At 39.9% G+C, this 18,410-nt stretch overlaps 1 protein-coding gene across 1 annotated transcript in view; it reads right to left on the bottom strand.

Annotated features, from left to right (window-relative positions):
• Positions 1-7,072: 7,072 nt before the first annotated feature.
• The window catches only part of EHHADH (enoyl-CoA hydratase and 3-hydroxyacyl CoA dehydrogenase), a 41,910-nt gene continuing 30,572 nt past the window's right edge, over positions 7,073-18,410 (bottom strand). The window contains exons 6-7 of the mRNA XM_010976171.3: positions 16,941-17,282; positions 7,073-9,931 (exon numbers count right to left, since the gene is read on the bottom strand). Of these exons, the coding sequence (XP_010974473.2) occupies positions 8,670-9,931; positions 16,941-17,282 (1,604 nt within the window). The 3' untranslated portion in view covers positions 7,073-8,669. The remainder of the gene's footprint in view (positions 9,932-16,940; positions 17,283-18,410) is intronic.

Consider the following 18,410-nt stretch of genomic DNA (forward strand, 5'->3'; position numbering starts at 1 on the left):
ATCACAAACCAGGCAGCTGACAATGAAAATGTCCTCACTACTAAGTGGAGTATTGCAAGCTCCTAGCATGCTATAACTGTATGAAAGTAAAATTTTCATCAGTGGAGAAGCTGGGATGGCATGACCACAGAAGGTGACAAGGGCGATATCTCAGGCATTTGAGAGGTTACAGGATGTTGTAATCGCATGGATTCAGATGGCTGTCCAGGGAGCTATTCCTACACTAGAGAAATACAATAAAAGGTGTGAAGGTGATTAGTAACCAATCTAAGACAAACCACGAGCTCAGAGCACTTCCCTGGTGGCATGTAAGAGACTTATCTCCTGTGGTCACAGGGCAGAAAAAGCAGAGGGTCAGGCCTAGGACTTAATTATGAGGGAAATGGAGTTTCAGAGAAGAGTGAATTCTCATGGCAATTCTGCTTTGCCAAGATTAGGGCCTTGATTGAGAAGAAGCAGGTCCCTGTGACTGGGAATAAGGACATCTGGGTCTGGGACTCTGAAAATATCAAATTCTGAGTTCCTCTGAATGCTTTGGGCTTGCAGAGGAGATCCTCCCCTTCTTACCAAAGACTTAACATTCTCCCCTGGCTCAAAGAGAATTCAGAGGTTTCCATTTTGCAAGACACATACCCAGCTCAGGAAATACATCCCCTCTTGACCATCAGAATGATAATTAGTTAAGTCACGAAATAATCCATTCAGAAAGTGCTAAGACTAAGGGAGGAAAGGATTTTTATATCCTCAAGGAGGTATAGGATCCAGCCAATAGGTATCAGCAGAAGCTGGGGGAGTACATTTGGGAGTGGGCCCTGAGGGTGCTGGAAGAAGAAGGGCAGAACAGACTCTGGTAGGGTGAGTTTATTGACAGGGAACCCTCTCCATGATACAGGATTTAATGCCCAGGCCGATTCTAGGACTCACTGCTAATGCACTGCTAGGTGGCTCTCGGAGGCTCAGAGACAGTGACGGCACACACACAGTGAAGTGGATAGGCCAGACTGCCACGGCAGGTGGTGGAAGAAGGAACCACAAGACTCAGAGAAGTGGCTTGAGGTAAGAGTACATGAGCAGTGGCAATGGCTTGGATGGTTGGTCAGGGCCTAGAAGGAGAAATACTGGAAGATAAGAGACAGCAGTAACTGGGAAATTGAGGGGTGGAGCCATGGGAGTGGGCACAGAGTGTGAAGAGCTGTGCATCACACGGTAGTGCCCTCGAGCAAACGTCTGCCACAGGAGGCGAATCAAACACCCAGGGAGACAGAGTGACCAGCCACCATCATTGCCCAGCTCAGTGCTGTCACGGGGGGCCCACGGACACAGTAGGCTTGGTTGTAGGGATGAAGCCATGCATGAGCCCCACTCATCAGGGCCCATCTAATGGCTGAACGTACAACTTGCTCCAGACGCAAGTCGTCTCGAGGAGACCAACCAGCCACTTGGTGGTAAGCCGATTACATTGGTACTCTTCGGTCAGCAGGTTAGTGATTCATCTTGACTGGAATTGACATATATTCCATGTGTGGGTTTTCCTTTCCTGACTGCTGGGCTTCATTTTCCAAGGGCTTAGACAGGGTCTGAGCCAGTGACACAAGAGACCACATAATATTGCATCAGACCACAGGGTGCACTTTAATAAAACAAATGTGGTACAGAGGTAAGCATATGACCATGAATTTTTTTTCCTATCATATACTGCATCACCTAGAAGCTACTAGCCTTCTTAATAAAATAATGGAATATCTCATTGAAGGTATTACTGAGGTGCCAGCTTGGAGCTTATAACCTGTGAGGATGGGGTACCACCCTCCAGGATGCAATTTACACCCTAAATCAATAATCATTATATAGTGCTATTTTTCTAATAGGTAGAATACAAGGATATAGGAAGTAGAAGTGGCCCCATTTATCATCACTGCCAGTAACCATCTTGGGGAATTTTGATTACTGTACCAGCAACTGTCACTCTGAGATCTAGAAGTCCTGGTTCCTAGAGGGGAAATGCTTCTACCAGGGACACAGTGAGAGCCTTTTAAGGCACTATGTGCCCATTCAGTCACTTTGGGCTTTTTGTGCCAAGTAAAGGAGTCACCACTCTGGCTGGGTAATCGACCCCAATCACAGGAGACAGGACTACAGATAAATCAGCAAGGCTAAGTAGAAAACTTGACTAACGTGATTAACAAGCTTGATATTTTAAGAGAATCCCATATGCATCAGAGAACGCCCACTCTTTTCTAGCACAGAATACTTTTAAAAAGTGATGATGTGAAATCAAAAGTCTACTACACAAATACTAAAGAGTCCATAGCATAGGGATCAATGGTTTCCAAACATCTTTGATCACGTACCTCCATTGTTGTAATTTGGGTTCCCTGGGAAGCAGACTCTGAGATGGAGACTAGTGTGCAGAATGTTTAGGGGGCACTCTTGGGATTGATACCTATGAATCAAGGAGAAAGGAGGAGGCAGGAATGAGCAGAGGGAGAAGTTGAGCTGCAATTCCATACCAACGAAGACCTCATCCCAGTGTCACTGGGGGCCCTAGAGCTATGTCAGCCCTTCAGAGTTGGGGCAAGAAGATCAGGTGTTTATACTCCTGTGTTGAACAGTCATTGAATGCAAGCTACCTGTGGAAGAAGGTATGACCTTGAGCAAGACAATCCTCAACAAAGGCCATTTTCTGTCAGCACTCCTAGCAACTGGGAGAATAAATTTTTCATTCCTAAGAGAGGGATCTGGGTAGTGCATCACATAAATTTTGAGTATACGTATCTAATACATAATAGTACAATGTTTATAAATTACATACTTTTACTGTTTTATTAATATATATATACACATGTTAAACATAATAGAAATTTATAAAGAATGACATAAAATGAAATAAACAACATATTAAAACATTTTGCTAATGGGTGATGTTTCATACCAATATTAACTAATATAAGACACAATGCACACTTAGGGTAGGTAAGCTTCATCATGAACAGTAGGTTATAAACCACTATTTCCAATAATCTTCTTGATAATTTCAATCTGGGGGGGCCAACATCTTGTGTGATCCTTCTAAACCATTCTGCACTGTAACGCAGCTGACAAAACGTTAATACCAGAGCTACCAGCTCTGCTGTTTTCTTGTTCACCTTTGCTTGCATAATTTGTATTATTTTCAGCTGTGTTTCTTTCAAAGATTCTTTTTAAGCATGCTTTCTCTGAAAGTGTCTTTTGTGAGGGTTGCTTTAGTGAAACTAAGTAATTTAGTCTAAATATCCACTTACCCCAGCAGACCTAATTTGCAATGTTTCTCAATGTGCTGAAGGTAGAGGAAAGAGGAAGGCTGCCACTGTCAGCCTCTCTACATTTTGGAACTCACCTGCTGCCCTCGTGATGCTTGATTCCCACGTGTGGCTGTCTGAGACAACCTGGTGAGGACAGCAGTGTCCATTTGGGCAAGAAATATTAATAAAGGTTAATTTCTTACTTTTTAGACAAAAATAAGTAGCAAGAGTGGTTCTAAATGTTTTCTGTCTGTACCTCGATGGCACGTCTTTCACACTGTCTTGTGGAGGGACACCCCATTTTAGATCTCTGATCCAGCGAGCAGAAGGGTTGTCACCCAGATGCAGCACCTCCCTCTTGGTCAGTGCTGAGAGATACTGCCTCTTGAATTACTCTTCTTTCCCTTTGTGCATTGTCTGCCACCTTTCCTTCTGATAATACACCCTTTGTGTTTTTGTCTCTAATTAAGTAGGAGTCAGTTTGAGATTCAAGCAGACCTACAAGACTGTTTCCTACTAAAATGTTGATGTCATCCTTTCTGCTATCCTGAGGGACCTTTGTCCTTGGGGTCCAGGTTTTAAATTATGCTCAGGTTCTTAGTGGTGTCTCCATGAACTATCCACAATAATTATATGTGAAACACAACATAGAAACTTATGAGCAATTCAACATCAAAAAAAATCACACTGGCAAAAAAAATTTTTCTTGAAACAAGAAATCCTGTTTAAGGAGATTAGATTCTCAAAGCTGCCTGTGCTGGCACTTTGGAAAAACATGAAAAAACATGGCACTGAGGAAAACAAAAACAAAACAAAACAAAACCCTCTCATTCTTGGACCCCACCTGCATCCGTTAGGATTAGGGTCAGCTGTGAGGAATTAAAGAATGACAATAACAGTGTCTTACCCATGATAGGTGCTGATTTCTCTCTCATACAAATGGCTATTGGCTGGCAGAGCAGCAACTCTGCTCCATGAAGTCCTTGGGAGCCACGCTCTTTACACCCTCCTTTCTGTTATCCCTGTGACTTTTGTCCTTGTGGTCCAGTACAGTGGGTCCAATTCCAGCCCTCACATCTGTGTTCCAGGCAGCAAGATGGAGGAAGGGACAAAAAAGAAACAGGAAAAGGATGCATATCATCTGATCGTTAAGGTAGGTTCCCCAAAGCTGCCGCGTGACACTGCCATGTATGTCCCATTGTCTAGATCCTAGTCACATTCTCACAACTGGATGCAAGAGAAGCTGACACAATACTGTGCATTTTGAGCAACCAAATACTCAGCTAAAAATTCAGAAGTTTATTGCTACAGAAGAAGAGAAACACTGGAAGACAGCCAGCAGTCTCTGCCAAAACTTACAAATCAATGACTCTCCAAGCCCTGGCAGTCTTCAGGAATCCAAGTGCACTTGTGATTTGGTTGGACAAAGTTCTGCTGCACCCCATCCTAAGGATCTCACATCACGTCTAGCATTAGCACCTGCTTCTGTGATGTCTTAGAGAAGGTGGAGAGATGTGCACAAGGTAGATGCTTCAGCTCTGCTCATGTCGTTTTATCAGATGATTTCAGGCACTCATCCTGCCAGGCTATTTTAAGTTTGATGAAAGAACAAACAAATATTGCAATTGAAATGCCCTGGAGTTCTTTCGAGAATTAAAAGCCCTGTTCATCTCTCCCACATCCCTCTTAGGGTGCTAGAAATAAAAAACACCAAGAATAACAGACAAGAAGCAGAGTGCCCTGCTTAGCAGGAACAAGGCCCTCGATTCAATATTCAGTACCTCCATTAAATAAATAAATAAATAAATAAATAAATAAATAAATAAATAAATAAATAAACAAACAAACAAACAAACAAACAAACCCAATTACCTCCCCCTCAACAGAATAAGAACAAGAAGTACAGTTGACCCTTGAACAAGGCAGGGTCAGGGGTGTTGTCCAGTCTGAAAATCGGCCTGTAATTGATCCCTCCACAAAGGAGGTTCCTTTGCAGCCATGGTCCTCCCCATCTGTGGTTCCTCCACATCAGCAGTTTCAATCAGCTGTAGATTGTGTAGTGCTGAAGCATTTCCCATGGAACAAAATCTGCATATACGTGGACCCACACAGCTCAAATCCATTCAAGTGTCAATTGTAATCTTTTTCTAAAAATTTGGTTCCGTTGGAGACACCAGTCTAAATGGAGACTTTCCCTCTACTTTTGTCAATGAAGTTTTGTTTAGAAAGATACTTATAGCAATAAGCAGAAGAAAGTTTTGGGCTTGAAATGCCTACACAATGTGCCCCAGAAACAATACTGGGTGTTGCACAAGTCCGCGGGGGTGCTATTCACATTATTTCTGTGTGAATGGTAGCCCCTTGGAACACACTATAAATGGTGTCCCTCAGAGTTGTGTAATGCTGCTGTCCTGCCAGGAAGCAGGGTAACTTGTCTCTGTGAATCTCAAACCTCGTATGAGCTGGCAAGATGAGCAGCTTGGCACTAATAGCCCCAAGAGGAATGAAAGACTATTCTGTTCTTGAAGAAAGCTGTTTTAAAACGTAATCCAGAGAACCTGATTTACATCAATCTCATCAATGGCTAACAAGAGGGTCAGCTAATCTAGTGAGCGTGCGATATTTCTGATTTCCAGGTGTCTATTTTAAAGACAAACGTAAGATCCTGGAAATTCCAGGTTCCTACGGTGCAGTGGAGTGTGGTTTGCATGCACCTTTCTGTATCATCATTAATCAGGGGAGTGTGGGAGCCCTCACTTTCTTTCTTGTGAGCACACCTGTTCCTGCTGGAAATGAATCAGTAGACAGCAACTGCAGTTGCACCGCGCTATCCTGATTGAAGGAGCATCATCAGTCTCAGTAAAGCTGCAGTCTCATGGCAAAGCTTCACGGGTGCTTTACTAATACATAATTCTCGTTAGAGACAATTACCCAGAACACATTTTTAAAATGTCATTCAGAAGGTGTTTTTAAAAAAAATAGGTAGTTTTTAAATTATTAATGACAACAACAACAACAAAATAAGCCTTTAAGCAAGTGCCATTTTCAATAATGGGATAAGAAATCCTGGAAAGATTTCTTCATATTAACCACTGCTGTTTGTAGGACCCCTCAGTTTGAATTAATTTTGCCTCTTTTGATACAAAATGAGGATAAGTGAACTCATATTTCTTCTCCCCATTTTATATATAAAGTATTGGTCCTTATTGTTGGGTCAGAGACACTTCAGAGAATATGATGTAAGATATGGTACCTCTTCTGAGAAGTGCACTCAGATACATAGACACAAATATTAGCATAAAATTTCAGGGATTATTGACTCAAAATCTATTCGTAGACACTCTAGTATCAAAACCCCAACCCAGAGAGGAGTGTAGGGTGAAAGAGAGTTTTAAGAACTCAAAATAAAACCTACTCCAGTCTAAAGAAGAGTTTATGTGTGTGTATTAACTTGAAATAAGTATATATTAATTTGAAAATAAATCATTTTGGAGACAGATTTACTACTTGTGGGAATATTTTCTATTGATGTCATTTATTTCAAGGACCAATTTATGTGAAATCCAGCAATACGTGTCATAAAAATTATCCTAAACTGAACTACAATTCAAGGCACACCCCAGAAAGTTTTTTTGGTTTTGTTTTGTTTGTTTTTTACAATGGAAAACTTACACTATATTCATTCAAGATTTCTCTATCAGAACTTTTGATAGTTTTGTTTGGGTTCACTAGTCAAAATGTTATGAAAACAGTTCATTTACATCACCCTGAAGGATAACAACCTGAGCCCATTTGTTTACTTATTTATTAACTTTATTGAGATATGTTTCACATACCATAGAGTTCCCCCACATACAACTCAATGGTTTTTAGTAGGTTCACAATGTTATACAACCATCACCACAATAATTTCATAATATTTTCATCAACCCAAAAGGAAACCCTGTATTCATTAGCAGTCATTCCCCATTCCCCACTCTGCAGTCATTTCAACCTTAAGCAACCTGTAATCTGCTTTCTGGCTCTATAGATTTGCCCATTTTTTTCACTCAGCATAGTATTTTCAAGGTTCATCATGTTTAGTATGTAGCAGTACTTCATTTCTGTTTATGGCCAAATAATACTCTATTGTATGGCTACTCCACATCTTACTTATCCATTCATCAGGTGATGGGCATTTTGGTTGTTTCTAATTTGAGGCTATTATGTAATTCTGCTATAAACATTTGTGTATAGGTTTTTGTGTTGACCAGTCCCTCAACTTTTAACCATACAAGGCAAAAGTAAAAAGAGAAGAAATCTTATAACAGAATTATACAAAATTTGTTTTGTCATCATTTTGGATTTGTCAAGATTCAACCATCTTCATACCTAACATCACAAAGGCTTATCGTGACAGGGGAACTAGCATCGTTACTCTATCACAGAATCGGAGGACGTTTGATTCCTGAGATCTCTTCTTACACTAAGTTAACAATTTACCACTTTCCATACTTATCCTTGAATAGAAGTGTAAAGAAAGATCAGGTTGTGGACATCCAGTGGTCTTGAAATTATCTTCAGACATTACTGAGTCCCTTGCAAGCAGCAAGAACAACTGTGCACATAGGCCTTGGATAGAAGCAATATATTGAGCACGACTTGACAAGCTACTCTGAGTTCCCCATTCTAGTATGAAGTATGTGGTTTCCTCACCAACTCTCAACTGTGTTTTGCATAAACTTTAACACTGTTCTGCCTTGGATACCCTGCCTCTGCCTCTCCTTGGGCAGCTTTCAAAGCTCACTCATAGACACCCTCACTGCTGACTCTACCCTGTCAACCATCTCCACGCCACCCGAGACTACGATCTGAACTTTAGCAAAAGCTTCCTTGCTGGATGAATGCCCCTTTGGATTCTAGGTCTGTCAAGTGCTGTGCAAGATGCTTGGGGGTGCACAATGAATATCTGATGAGTGAAGGAACCATCAGATTTCCTATCAGTACTTCATGTGTAAAGTTCAAAAAGGGCTCAAAATGAATTTAGGATTTAGCTGCATTTATCAGTTAATAATTGATGACATATTTCTCCACAGAACTTGGGAACCTCAACTTATTCCTGAGGCTCTCTCCTTAGCTATTATGGTATTAACCCAAGTTTATTCACTGTGATTGAAATAATTTATCTGATAACAACAGATTCCAAGGCAGAGGAAGGACATTCCTAGACATGTGAGCCATTAGGATCATCACCAGATGGAAGACCCAAAGAGGAGGATTATCCAACCAATTATTTCTTTTGCTTTGAATTTCAGAGAAATCTTACTTAAGATCTTTGGATTTAATTTCAGTGAAATTCAGTTAGCATTATCTGATGCCAGCATGTGAGGCATAACCTGACAGGCTGGATCACAATTTATTGCTAGGGGGTCCTGCCAAGCTTTGCCACTCTTTCAGAGGAGGGTTTCCCAGGGAAGCCATTTTTTTCAGATAGTCACAAGGCTCCAGTTGGGGAATATCAGGATTCTGCATGTGATATTTCTGCAACTTCTCTAGCACTGTGGGCAGCCCAACTGTGGAGGCATAGAACATGGGCCCACCCTTATGCCTTGGCCATCCATACCCATGTAAGTAGATAACATCAATGTGCTCTGGGGCAGCTGCTATGCCATCTCCCAAGATGCGGAATGCTTCATTGATGAGTGAATATAAGCAGCGCTCAAGGATCTCAACCTGGCTAATGATACGCTCTTCAATGTGATAGGTTTCTCTGTACTGTGTCAGAAATTTGGAAAGCCAGGGATCTGGTTTGTGAATCCTACCCAATGGCTTATCATAAAGGTACCAACCCTTACCTGTCTTCTGGCCAAATCGTCCTGCTTCACAGAGCATATCAGGAATTGGGCAATATCTCCCATTGTCTCGGTTTCGGGCAGGAGTTCCTGGAGGCAACATCGGTCCAGTAAGACCTTGCCCTTTCCGAGATTTCCAACCTATATCCAACCCAGCAAGATCGGACACTCTAAAAGGTCCCATTTTGAAACCAAATTCTTCCAGCACCTGATCTATCTCCTCTGGCTTACTGCCTTCTTCTAATAAGAAATATGTCTGGTTGTAATAAGACTTCAACATTCGATTCCCAACAAACCCAAAACAGTTGCCTACAACTACTCCGATTTTTTTAATCTTTTTTGATAAATTCATAACTGTGGCAATAGTAGTGGGGGAAGAGTATCGGCCGGGAATAACCTCTAACAACTTCATGACATGAGCTGGGGAGAAGAAGTGGGTGCCAATGACCAAGTGAGGTCGATCAGTGGAAGAAGCAATCTCATCAATGTCTAGGGCTGAAGTATTGGTGCACAAAAATGCTTCTGGCTTGCACACGGCTGATAGTTCAGCAAAGACCTGTTTCTTCAGGTTCATTTCCTCAAATACTGCTTCAATGACTAAATCTACACCACTAAGCTCTTTCATAGATGTAGTTAACCTGGGTTTTGTTCCTGACCAAGGGTGGCCACTCTGTTGCATTTTGGATGCTTCCTTTTCCAAGATGGAGGTGATTATGTTGTTCGCAGCTTCTAGCTGCTTCTTGTCTGATTCTACGGCAATCACTGGGATTTGGGCCCTTGCCAGAGAAACAACGATGCCTCGGCCCATTGTTCCCAAGCCTGCAGATAAGAGTGAAGGAGAAAAAGAATGTTTCAATGGTATTGGGAACTGGGAAATTACTCCGTTAATGGAAGGCTTCTGTGGAAATGTGGCTTTCAAAGATATCAATACAAATGGCTGAACACTAATTAAGGCTAGGCATTGTAGTAAGTGCTCCAAAGGGTATAATAATGAGCAGGTTTCACACACACACATACACACACACACACACACATACACACACACACACACACACACTATTAGAACTAATAAACAAGTTCAGCAAGGTTGAAGGATACAAGATCAATAGATAAAAATCAACTGTATTTCTATATACTAGCAATGAATAATCTGAATATGAAATTAAGAAACTTCCACTTATAATAGCATTAAAAATAATACTTCAGAATAAATTTAAGGAAGAATGGTAAGACCTATACACTAAAAACCAAAAAAAAAACAACAACAACAAAAAAAAAAACAACTGTTGAAAGAAATTAAGGAACATCTAAATAAATGGAAAGACATTCCATGCATGGATCATAGGACTTAATATTGTTAAGATGGCAACACTACCCAAATTGATCTTCAGATCCAGTGCAATCACTATCAAAGATCTGTTTTTTTGCAGAAATTAACAAGCTGATCCTAAAAGTCGTGTAAAAATACAAGAAATCTAGAATAACCAAAACAATATAGAAAAGGAAGAATAAGGTTAGAGAACTCGCTCTTCCCAATTTCAAAACTTTTGACAAAGATAACAGTATTCAATACCATGTGATGCTGGCATAGGTCCAAGAGATAGAATTGAGAGTCCTGAAGTAAACTCATACATTTATGAAAAATCAATTTTTGATAAAGATGCAAATATAATTCAATGGGGAAAGAACAGTCTTTTTCAAAAAATGGTGCTGGGACAACTGGATATTCACATGTTGTACTTTTACCTCACACCATATACAAAAATTAACTTAAAATGTATCAAAGACTGGGGTAAGAGCTAAAACTACAAAACTCCTATGAGTAAATCTTCATGACCCTGGGTTAGGCAATGGATTTTTAGAAATGACACCAGAGCATAAAAAAAATAGAAAACATAGATAAATTGGACATTATCAAAATTTAAAAAAAAAAAATTATGCTTCAAAGGACATAATGAAGAAAGTGAAAAAAACCCACAGTATGGGAGAAAATATTTGCAAATCATATATCTGATAAGGTACTTGTATCAGAATATATAAAGAACTCTTAAACTCAACAATAAAAAGACAGCTCAATTTAAAATTAGGCAGAGGATCTGATAAACACTGCTCCAAAGAAGATATACAAATGGCCAATAAGCATATGAAGAGATGCCTAACATCATTAGTCATTATGGAAATGCAGACTGAAATCACAATGAGCTATCACTTCACACCCACTAGGATAGCTATAATTAATAAGACAAACAATAACAAGTTCTGGTGAGGATGTGGAGAAATTGGTACCCTGATTCATTGCTGGCAAATTGTAAAATGGTGCTGGTGCTGTAGAAAATGAGTTGGAAGTCCCTCGAAATGTTAAACATGGAGTTACCATATGATCCATCAATTCCACTCCTGGGTATGTAGGTAGATAGGTAGGTGTATATATAACCTAAGAGAAATGAAGACATATCTCCACACAAAACTTGTACAGAAGTGTTCATAGCAGCATTATTCAAAGTAGCCAAAAAGTGGAAGCAAGCCAAATAGCCAACAACATGGAGAACCAAAAGGTGGTACATCCCTACAGTAGAATATTATTCAGCCATAAAAAGAGATGATACCTCCTACAACATGGATGAGCCTTTGCTAAGTTAAAGAAGTTGGACATAAAAGGTTACATGTTATGTGATTCCATTTATATGAAAGGACTGGAATAGGAAAATCCACAGGGACAGAAAATAGATTTGTGGTTACCAGGAGCTGGGAGGAAGGGCAATGAGGAATGACTGATAATGGACACAGGTTTGTTTTTAGAGTGATGAAAATGTTCTAAAACTGACTGTGGCAATGGTTGCACAACTTTATGATCTAGAAACCACTGAAGTGTACTGTTTTGCTTTTTTTCGTTGACAATGTTACTATGTATTTTAAAAATGTTTTAATAGTGGTAAAATTCATAAACATAAATTTACCACCATAATCATTTTTAAGTGCACAGTTCAGTGGTATTAAATACATTCACAAAGTTGTGCTACCACAGAACCACCCATCTACTTTCACTCCCCCCCCTCCCCCCCCCCCCCCACCCCTCTATCCCCCCCTTGCCCACAACCCCCCTGAAACCTTTGTCCCCCCCCCCAAAACTGAAACTTTGTACCCTTTCAATAACACCCCATTCCTCCATCCCCACAGCCCCCAGCAAACCATTCTACTTTCTGCCTCTATGATTTTGACTACTCTAGGTACCTAGTGTAAGTGGAATCATATAGTATTTGTTCTTTTGTGACTAGTTTATTTCACTTGGCAGAACATCCTCCAGGTTTATCCATGTTGTAGCATGTGTCAGAATTTCCTACCTTTTTAAGCCTGAATAATATCCCTTTGAATATACATATGTTCCACATTTTGTTTATCCATTCATCTGTCAATGGACATTTGTGTTGCTTCCACCATTATTCCACTATTGTGAATAATGCTGCTATGGATATGACTACAAATATTTGTTGGAGTCCCTGCCTTCAATTATTTTGGATATACACCTAGAAGTGGAATTGCTGAATCATAATATGTAATTCTACTTTTAATTTTTGGAGGAATTACCATACTGTTCTTCATAGCAGCTGCAGTATTTTATGTTGAATTGTGCTCTTTAAGTGGGTGAATTTTATGACATGGGTTTCATCTCAATGAAACTGCCATTCACAAACGTGAGTAGTACCAACCCTCACGAAGGTTATAATCTAGAGGTGTGAGGAAGAAAAGTTCACAAATATCCACCTTACAAGGTAAACTAAATGATGAGAGAAGTTCAAATTTCTTTGGTGACTCGAAGGAAAGATTATTTTTGGCTGGCTGAATCAAGAAAAGCTTCAAGATAAAGATTATTTCAAGACATATTTGAATATTGAAATAGGTGAAATTGGAGAAGTTGAACCACCCAGGCAGGGGAAGGGAAAAGAAAAGTGAGTAATAGTTTAAGCAAAGGCAAGAAGAATGGAAAATGTAGACAAATTACTCGATGGCAAAACGTTGTTGTTTCTTCCCCATACCATTTCATTTTTCTCCTGGCACATAGAAGCCTGTACTTTCCAGACCCATTGTATCCTGGTAGGGCCTGTAACTAATTCTGATCAATGAAATGGGGGAAGAAGGGAGGTGTGGGATTACGATTGGCCCCTGAAATCTCCCACAAGATCCTTCATTACCACCTGTATACAGAGGGTGCAGAGAACAAACAACTCTGAGGCCTTGGAGGAGACCCTAGAGCAGGTGTTGGCGAACTGTAGCCTGCAGGTCGAATCCAGTTTTGTGAAAGCCATGTATACATTACTCTTGTATACTTGACACTGACAAGCTTTGGGGATTGTTTTTTAATTGAAGTATAGTTGATTTACAATATTATATTAGTTTTAGGTGTACAACATAGTGATTCAGAATGTTTTTAGATTATACTCCACTTAAAGTTATTATAAAATGTTGGCTACATTCCCTGTGCTGTGCAGTATTTCCTTGTAGTTTATTCATTTTATACATAGTAGTTTGTATGTCTTAGTCCCCAGTGGGGATTAGTTTTGAATATAGAATGTTATCAGTCATCAGAACTCATCCATTTAGTTTCTCTGGAATATATTTAATTTTTAACTTGTATTAGATTATGTAATATAATATAATAAATGTATTAAATTATTTAAAACATTTAGTTTTCCAAATTTACTAAGCATCTGAGTTTTACTCAGTAACAAAAATGCTGAATAGCTCTCACTGCTGTAGCAAAATTTAGCCTGGGTAAATAGGAGGTCGAGTGGGGGGTTCAAAATCCCGGCCTCCTAGCTTTCAGTCCCAAGCTTCATATAAAACTTCTAACATGTAGAGATTACAATCTCACAGGGACAATCAGGACTAATGGGAAGTTACGTGGAAGTGCTTTGTAAAGTGTAATGTGATGTAGGTGATATCTCAGAACTGAAAACAGCAGGGAAGGAAAGTCCCCTGGTGAAGGTGGAGTCTGGCCCCTAGCACTCACCTCGCAGAGCAGGACTCTGTAGGACCTCTGGGGCCCCAAACAACTCGTAATCCAAACCACAAAGTGGCCCAGATTAATGCTTTTTAGAAATGTCTTAGCTCTAATTTTAGATCTTCTTTAGTTCTATAAACTGATACTTTTCATTTAATCACTGAAACAAAATATACATGAAAACACAGTATCTATTCCTTTCAAAAAGTTCTTAGCTACTAACTTCTCACAATCTTGTGGTCTCAAAGTTCTCAAGAACAAAGGGCTGAAAGACCAAGCTTTGCACTATTAGTGATTATGTTTTCAAAGGTATATACTGTATTTATACTGAATTTAGTTTCCTAATTTTTCCTCACTAAACACATACAGACAGGGTCAAGGAGTCCTGCTCCTGTACCAAATGACTGCCTTTAAGTACCATGGAATTCAGTCTGGTCAAGAATCTCCTTCTTCTTGACCTCAGAGAAGTTAAAAAAGAATAAGGGATGCCTTAACTACTGATCCTGCAGTGTTTGGTCAACTGCAGTCCTCTCCCCTTCTGACGGCCCTGAGAGCACTCCAGGTGGGAGAGCCTGGATGTGCAGTGGTGCCGCCCTGATCTGAGAAGCCTGGGTGTGGGCTCATGGAAGTGCCAAGTTGGCTCAGCAGGGTTGGGGTTTTGCAGGGGACTTAATGAAAAACAATGAATCACGGAATTTGAAGACACTGGCAAGAGAGTGACTGATGTGATGACTCTGGAAATGAAAACTGAATAAAGAAGAAAGTAAAGATAAGAGGAGCCAGTCAAGTAATGGATGTAGTCAGAATAGCTGAGAAAGGGACATGGAAAGATACAAGGTTGTGGTGGAAAAGTGAGATTTCACGTTTCAGAGGTGGAGAAATGTTCAGGGTAAAGACAAGACCGATGGTGAAGCCATAAGTGTGGGTCATGGAAGTGAACTGAGGTGAAGGTCACTGGATCTGAGGAGGCAAAGAAACCCAGAAGCAACAGGGCTGGATGAATTATCTACACAGATGATGAAGACAGTCAGGATGGCAGTAAGATTTGGGCCGAAGTGGATAACTGTGAGCTAGGTACTAAAAAGAGGGCAGATAAGGGGGTGCACTGACAGTAATGAGGAAGGATAAAGTGGTAACAGCAGATGGCAGGAGCACAGAGGGAAGTGTCCTGAAAGGAATAATGGTCTGAGAGGGGAGTTGGGAAGTGACACTGAGGTCCATGGAGGGTAGAAGCAACAGCGTTCTCTTGAGAGGGCTGCAGGAGAAGCCGGTGCACATGGTAAGCCAGGTTTCAGGCAGGAGACAGAGGAGGGAGCATCAGTGAAACACATGAGGCTGTAGGCGAGTTCCAGAGGACACAGGGTGCCACAGGGGCCTGCTTCACAAAGATGAAGTGCAGAGCAGTGCGGGAATAAACATGAAGAAGGGGGAAAGGACCAAACTTTCTCATTTTATTTTTATCCACATTGTCTTCTACATAGTTTAAATGCTTTTCAAACATTTTCCAGAACAATGTTGTGTATACTTAAAAAAAAAGCAGACCTCAAACTTTTAAACATTCCATACCAGATACAAACCTGACGTCTTTAAAATTGTTGACAAACAAAATACTAATAAACTTGAAACTTTTACTATTATTTTGCATTAATTATTCTTGGCTTCAAGGAATATAGGGAAGAAGAAACAGGTAAGTACACAACTAGAAACAAATATTGTTGCTGAAAGAACATAAAAAGGGAACATTCTTGGTTCTTTGTCACACTATTTATCTATGTTCTTTAAAAAGTCACAAGTGAACAGAGTCAGTGTCAGAAGGAGCACAGTGCATTTGTATTAAAGACACAATATTTGGTTAGGGGTGTGGGTATAGCTCAGTGGTAGAGAGTGTGCTTAGCATGTATGAAGTCCCGGGTATAATCCCCAGTACCTCAATTAAAAAAAAAATGAGATGACTTCATACAACTCCCTGAAAATAAAATTTAAAAAACCTAGATGAAATAAACAATTTTAAAAAAGGAATGCATTTTAAAAAAAGACACAGTATTTTTTTACCCAAACTTGACTGAGACGACAGACCAAGAAAGTGTAGAAAGGGCTTTTTCCCTCCAAGTAGGGTGGGTGCTAGAATGCTGGGTGAGGGTTAAGAAGGTCGATGCCTTTAGTAACCTATAGACCTCCTCCCCTAGGTGACTGTACACAAGCTGATACATATAACATTTTGCTTACCATTCATGGGGTTCAGAATCCACCCAACACTATTCTTGGGCCAAGACTAAGAGAAAGTGAAGTTTAGGAAACTGGCCCAAAGAATGTAATCAGAGAGCTAGCTTCTGAGGGAAGAAGACCTTTTGTTTAGGGAAATTTCAGGAGGACAGAGTAGGGAAGCCACTATTTCAGGGTTCTGATGAATCTGAGGATAATTGTTTTGAACCAGGAGAAGTGAATGGATCCAAAGACTAGAAGGACAGAGCCTTCATTCCAAATCTGTATCTGTAGAAGTGACGAGCCATACCTTGAAATGTGGCACAAATAATCAGTATTGGGAAACCCAGGAGTGAGAGATGGGGAAGAGGTAGAAATGAGTTAAAAATGCCAAGTCTGGTATCAGACTGACCTAGCATCAGACTACTGGGGTTTAGCTCACTGTTGAGAAGGTTAGTGTCTCTATGCCTCACATGTAAAATAAAGACAGTTCATGAGCTGGGGTGAAAATTAAGTTAGCTAAAAGAAGAAATATGTTTAGCAAAAAGTGTGGCAACTGGTGGCCCTAAACAAATGGTAGCACCATATATGTGCAGATCTGGGGGAAGACATTACACACATTCTTACCGAGAACACCAACAGAAGAGATGGGCTGTGCCGATGCTGTTTTCCAGGATGCTCCGGAGGGAGTGGACCACTTACTTGCCTTTCTCTCAGCAAAGAAAGCATATTGCAGGGCTCTAGCCTGCCCTGATGACTGAACGTACATGTACAGATCCTCCACCTTCTTGACGCCCATTTCATAGGGATATTGGACGGCAGCCTGAACCGCACGGACAGAAGTCTCCTGAGAAATGCACCCAGGGTGCTGTTTCCGCATCCTCAAAATGGTTTCACTGAAAATGGCATCCATGTTTGGCAAGTTCGGAATCAGCCTGTTGCAGAGTCTACGGGATTCTAGAGATTGATCTGCAAGAAATATGAAAGAAAATCAGATCTTTGGAAATGTTACCTGTACCAAAGGAATATGTGTACATAATGATAACAATAACCTGTTGAAATTCAAAATACAAAATTAAATACTGTTTATCAAGGTATTTAATGTAACACTGATATCAAAATCTCTGACATCTTTGCAACTTAGTCCCAAAAGATAGAATTTAAGAGATTCAAAGCAATTTCAAGTTACTTAATTGAGGCATAAAAATTGTATTTTCCTTTTACTCCAAAGCCAAGCCACTATTATGATAGACTGATTATATTAATCTGCCAGTGAGCTTAAGGAAAATAGTTCTGAGTTAATAATATTTTAGGTTCAAAATAATCTTAACTCCATTCTTAACAGTAATAAAAACTTAAAAATACCTAGAAAAGGAGACAGTGTAATACTGACACAAGAATAGACATACAAATCAATGGAAGAGAACTGAGAGTTCAGAAATAAATCTTTATATTTATGGCCAATTAATTTTCAACACAAGTGCCAAAACAATTTAATAAGAGAAAGAAGATTTTTTTTAAACATATGGTGCTGAGGACAGTTGGATATCCACATGAAAAACAAAACAAAACAAAGAAACTTAGATCCTTACCTAGCACCATATATAAAAATTAACTCAAAATGGATCATAAATCTAAATTGGAAAGCTAAAATTATAAAAATTTCTAGAAAAAAATAAGAAAAATCTTTATGATTTCTTTGGTTAGGCAAAGTATTCTTAGCACAATACATGAAAGACAAAAAGTTTTTAATTGGACTTCATCAAAACTAAAGATTTTGTACTTAAAAGAATACCATTAATAAAATGAAATGATGAATCATAGACTGGGAGAAAATATTTGTGTGGCAGGCAGAATAATGGCCTCCCCAAATATCTTCTTCCTGATCCCCAGAACCTATGAATATATTATCTTACGTGGCTAAGAGACTACAGATATGATTCAGGTTAAAGACCTTGAGATGTGTGGCTTGCTCTGTACTACCCAGGTCGGCCCAATCTAATTACGTGAATCCTTAAAACAGGAGAGCCTTTTCTGCGGTGAGAGAGATTTGATGAGGGAGAAGTCAGAGAGAGGTGCAACGTAGGAAAGACAGCA

The sequence above is a fragment of the Camelus dromedarius genome, chromosome 2 (genome assembly GCF_036321535.1).
Source record: "Camelus dromedarius isolate mCamDro1 chromosome 2, mCamDro1.pat, whole genome shotgun sequence".
Taxonomy (NCBI): Eukaryota; Metazoa; Chordata; class Mammalia; order Artiodactyla; family Camelidae; genus Camelus; species Camelus dromedarius.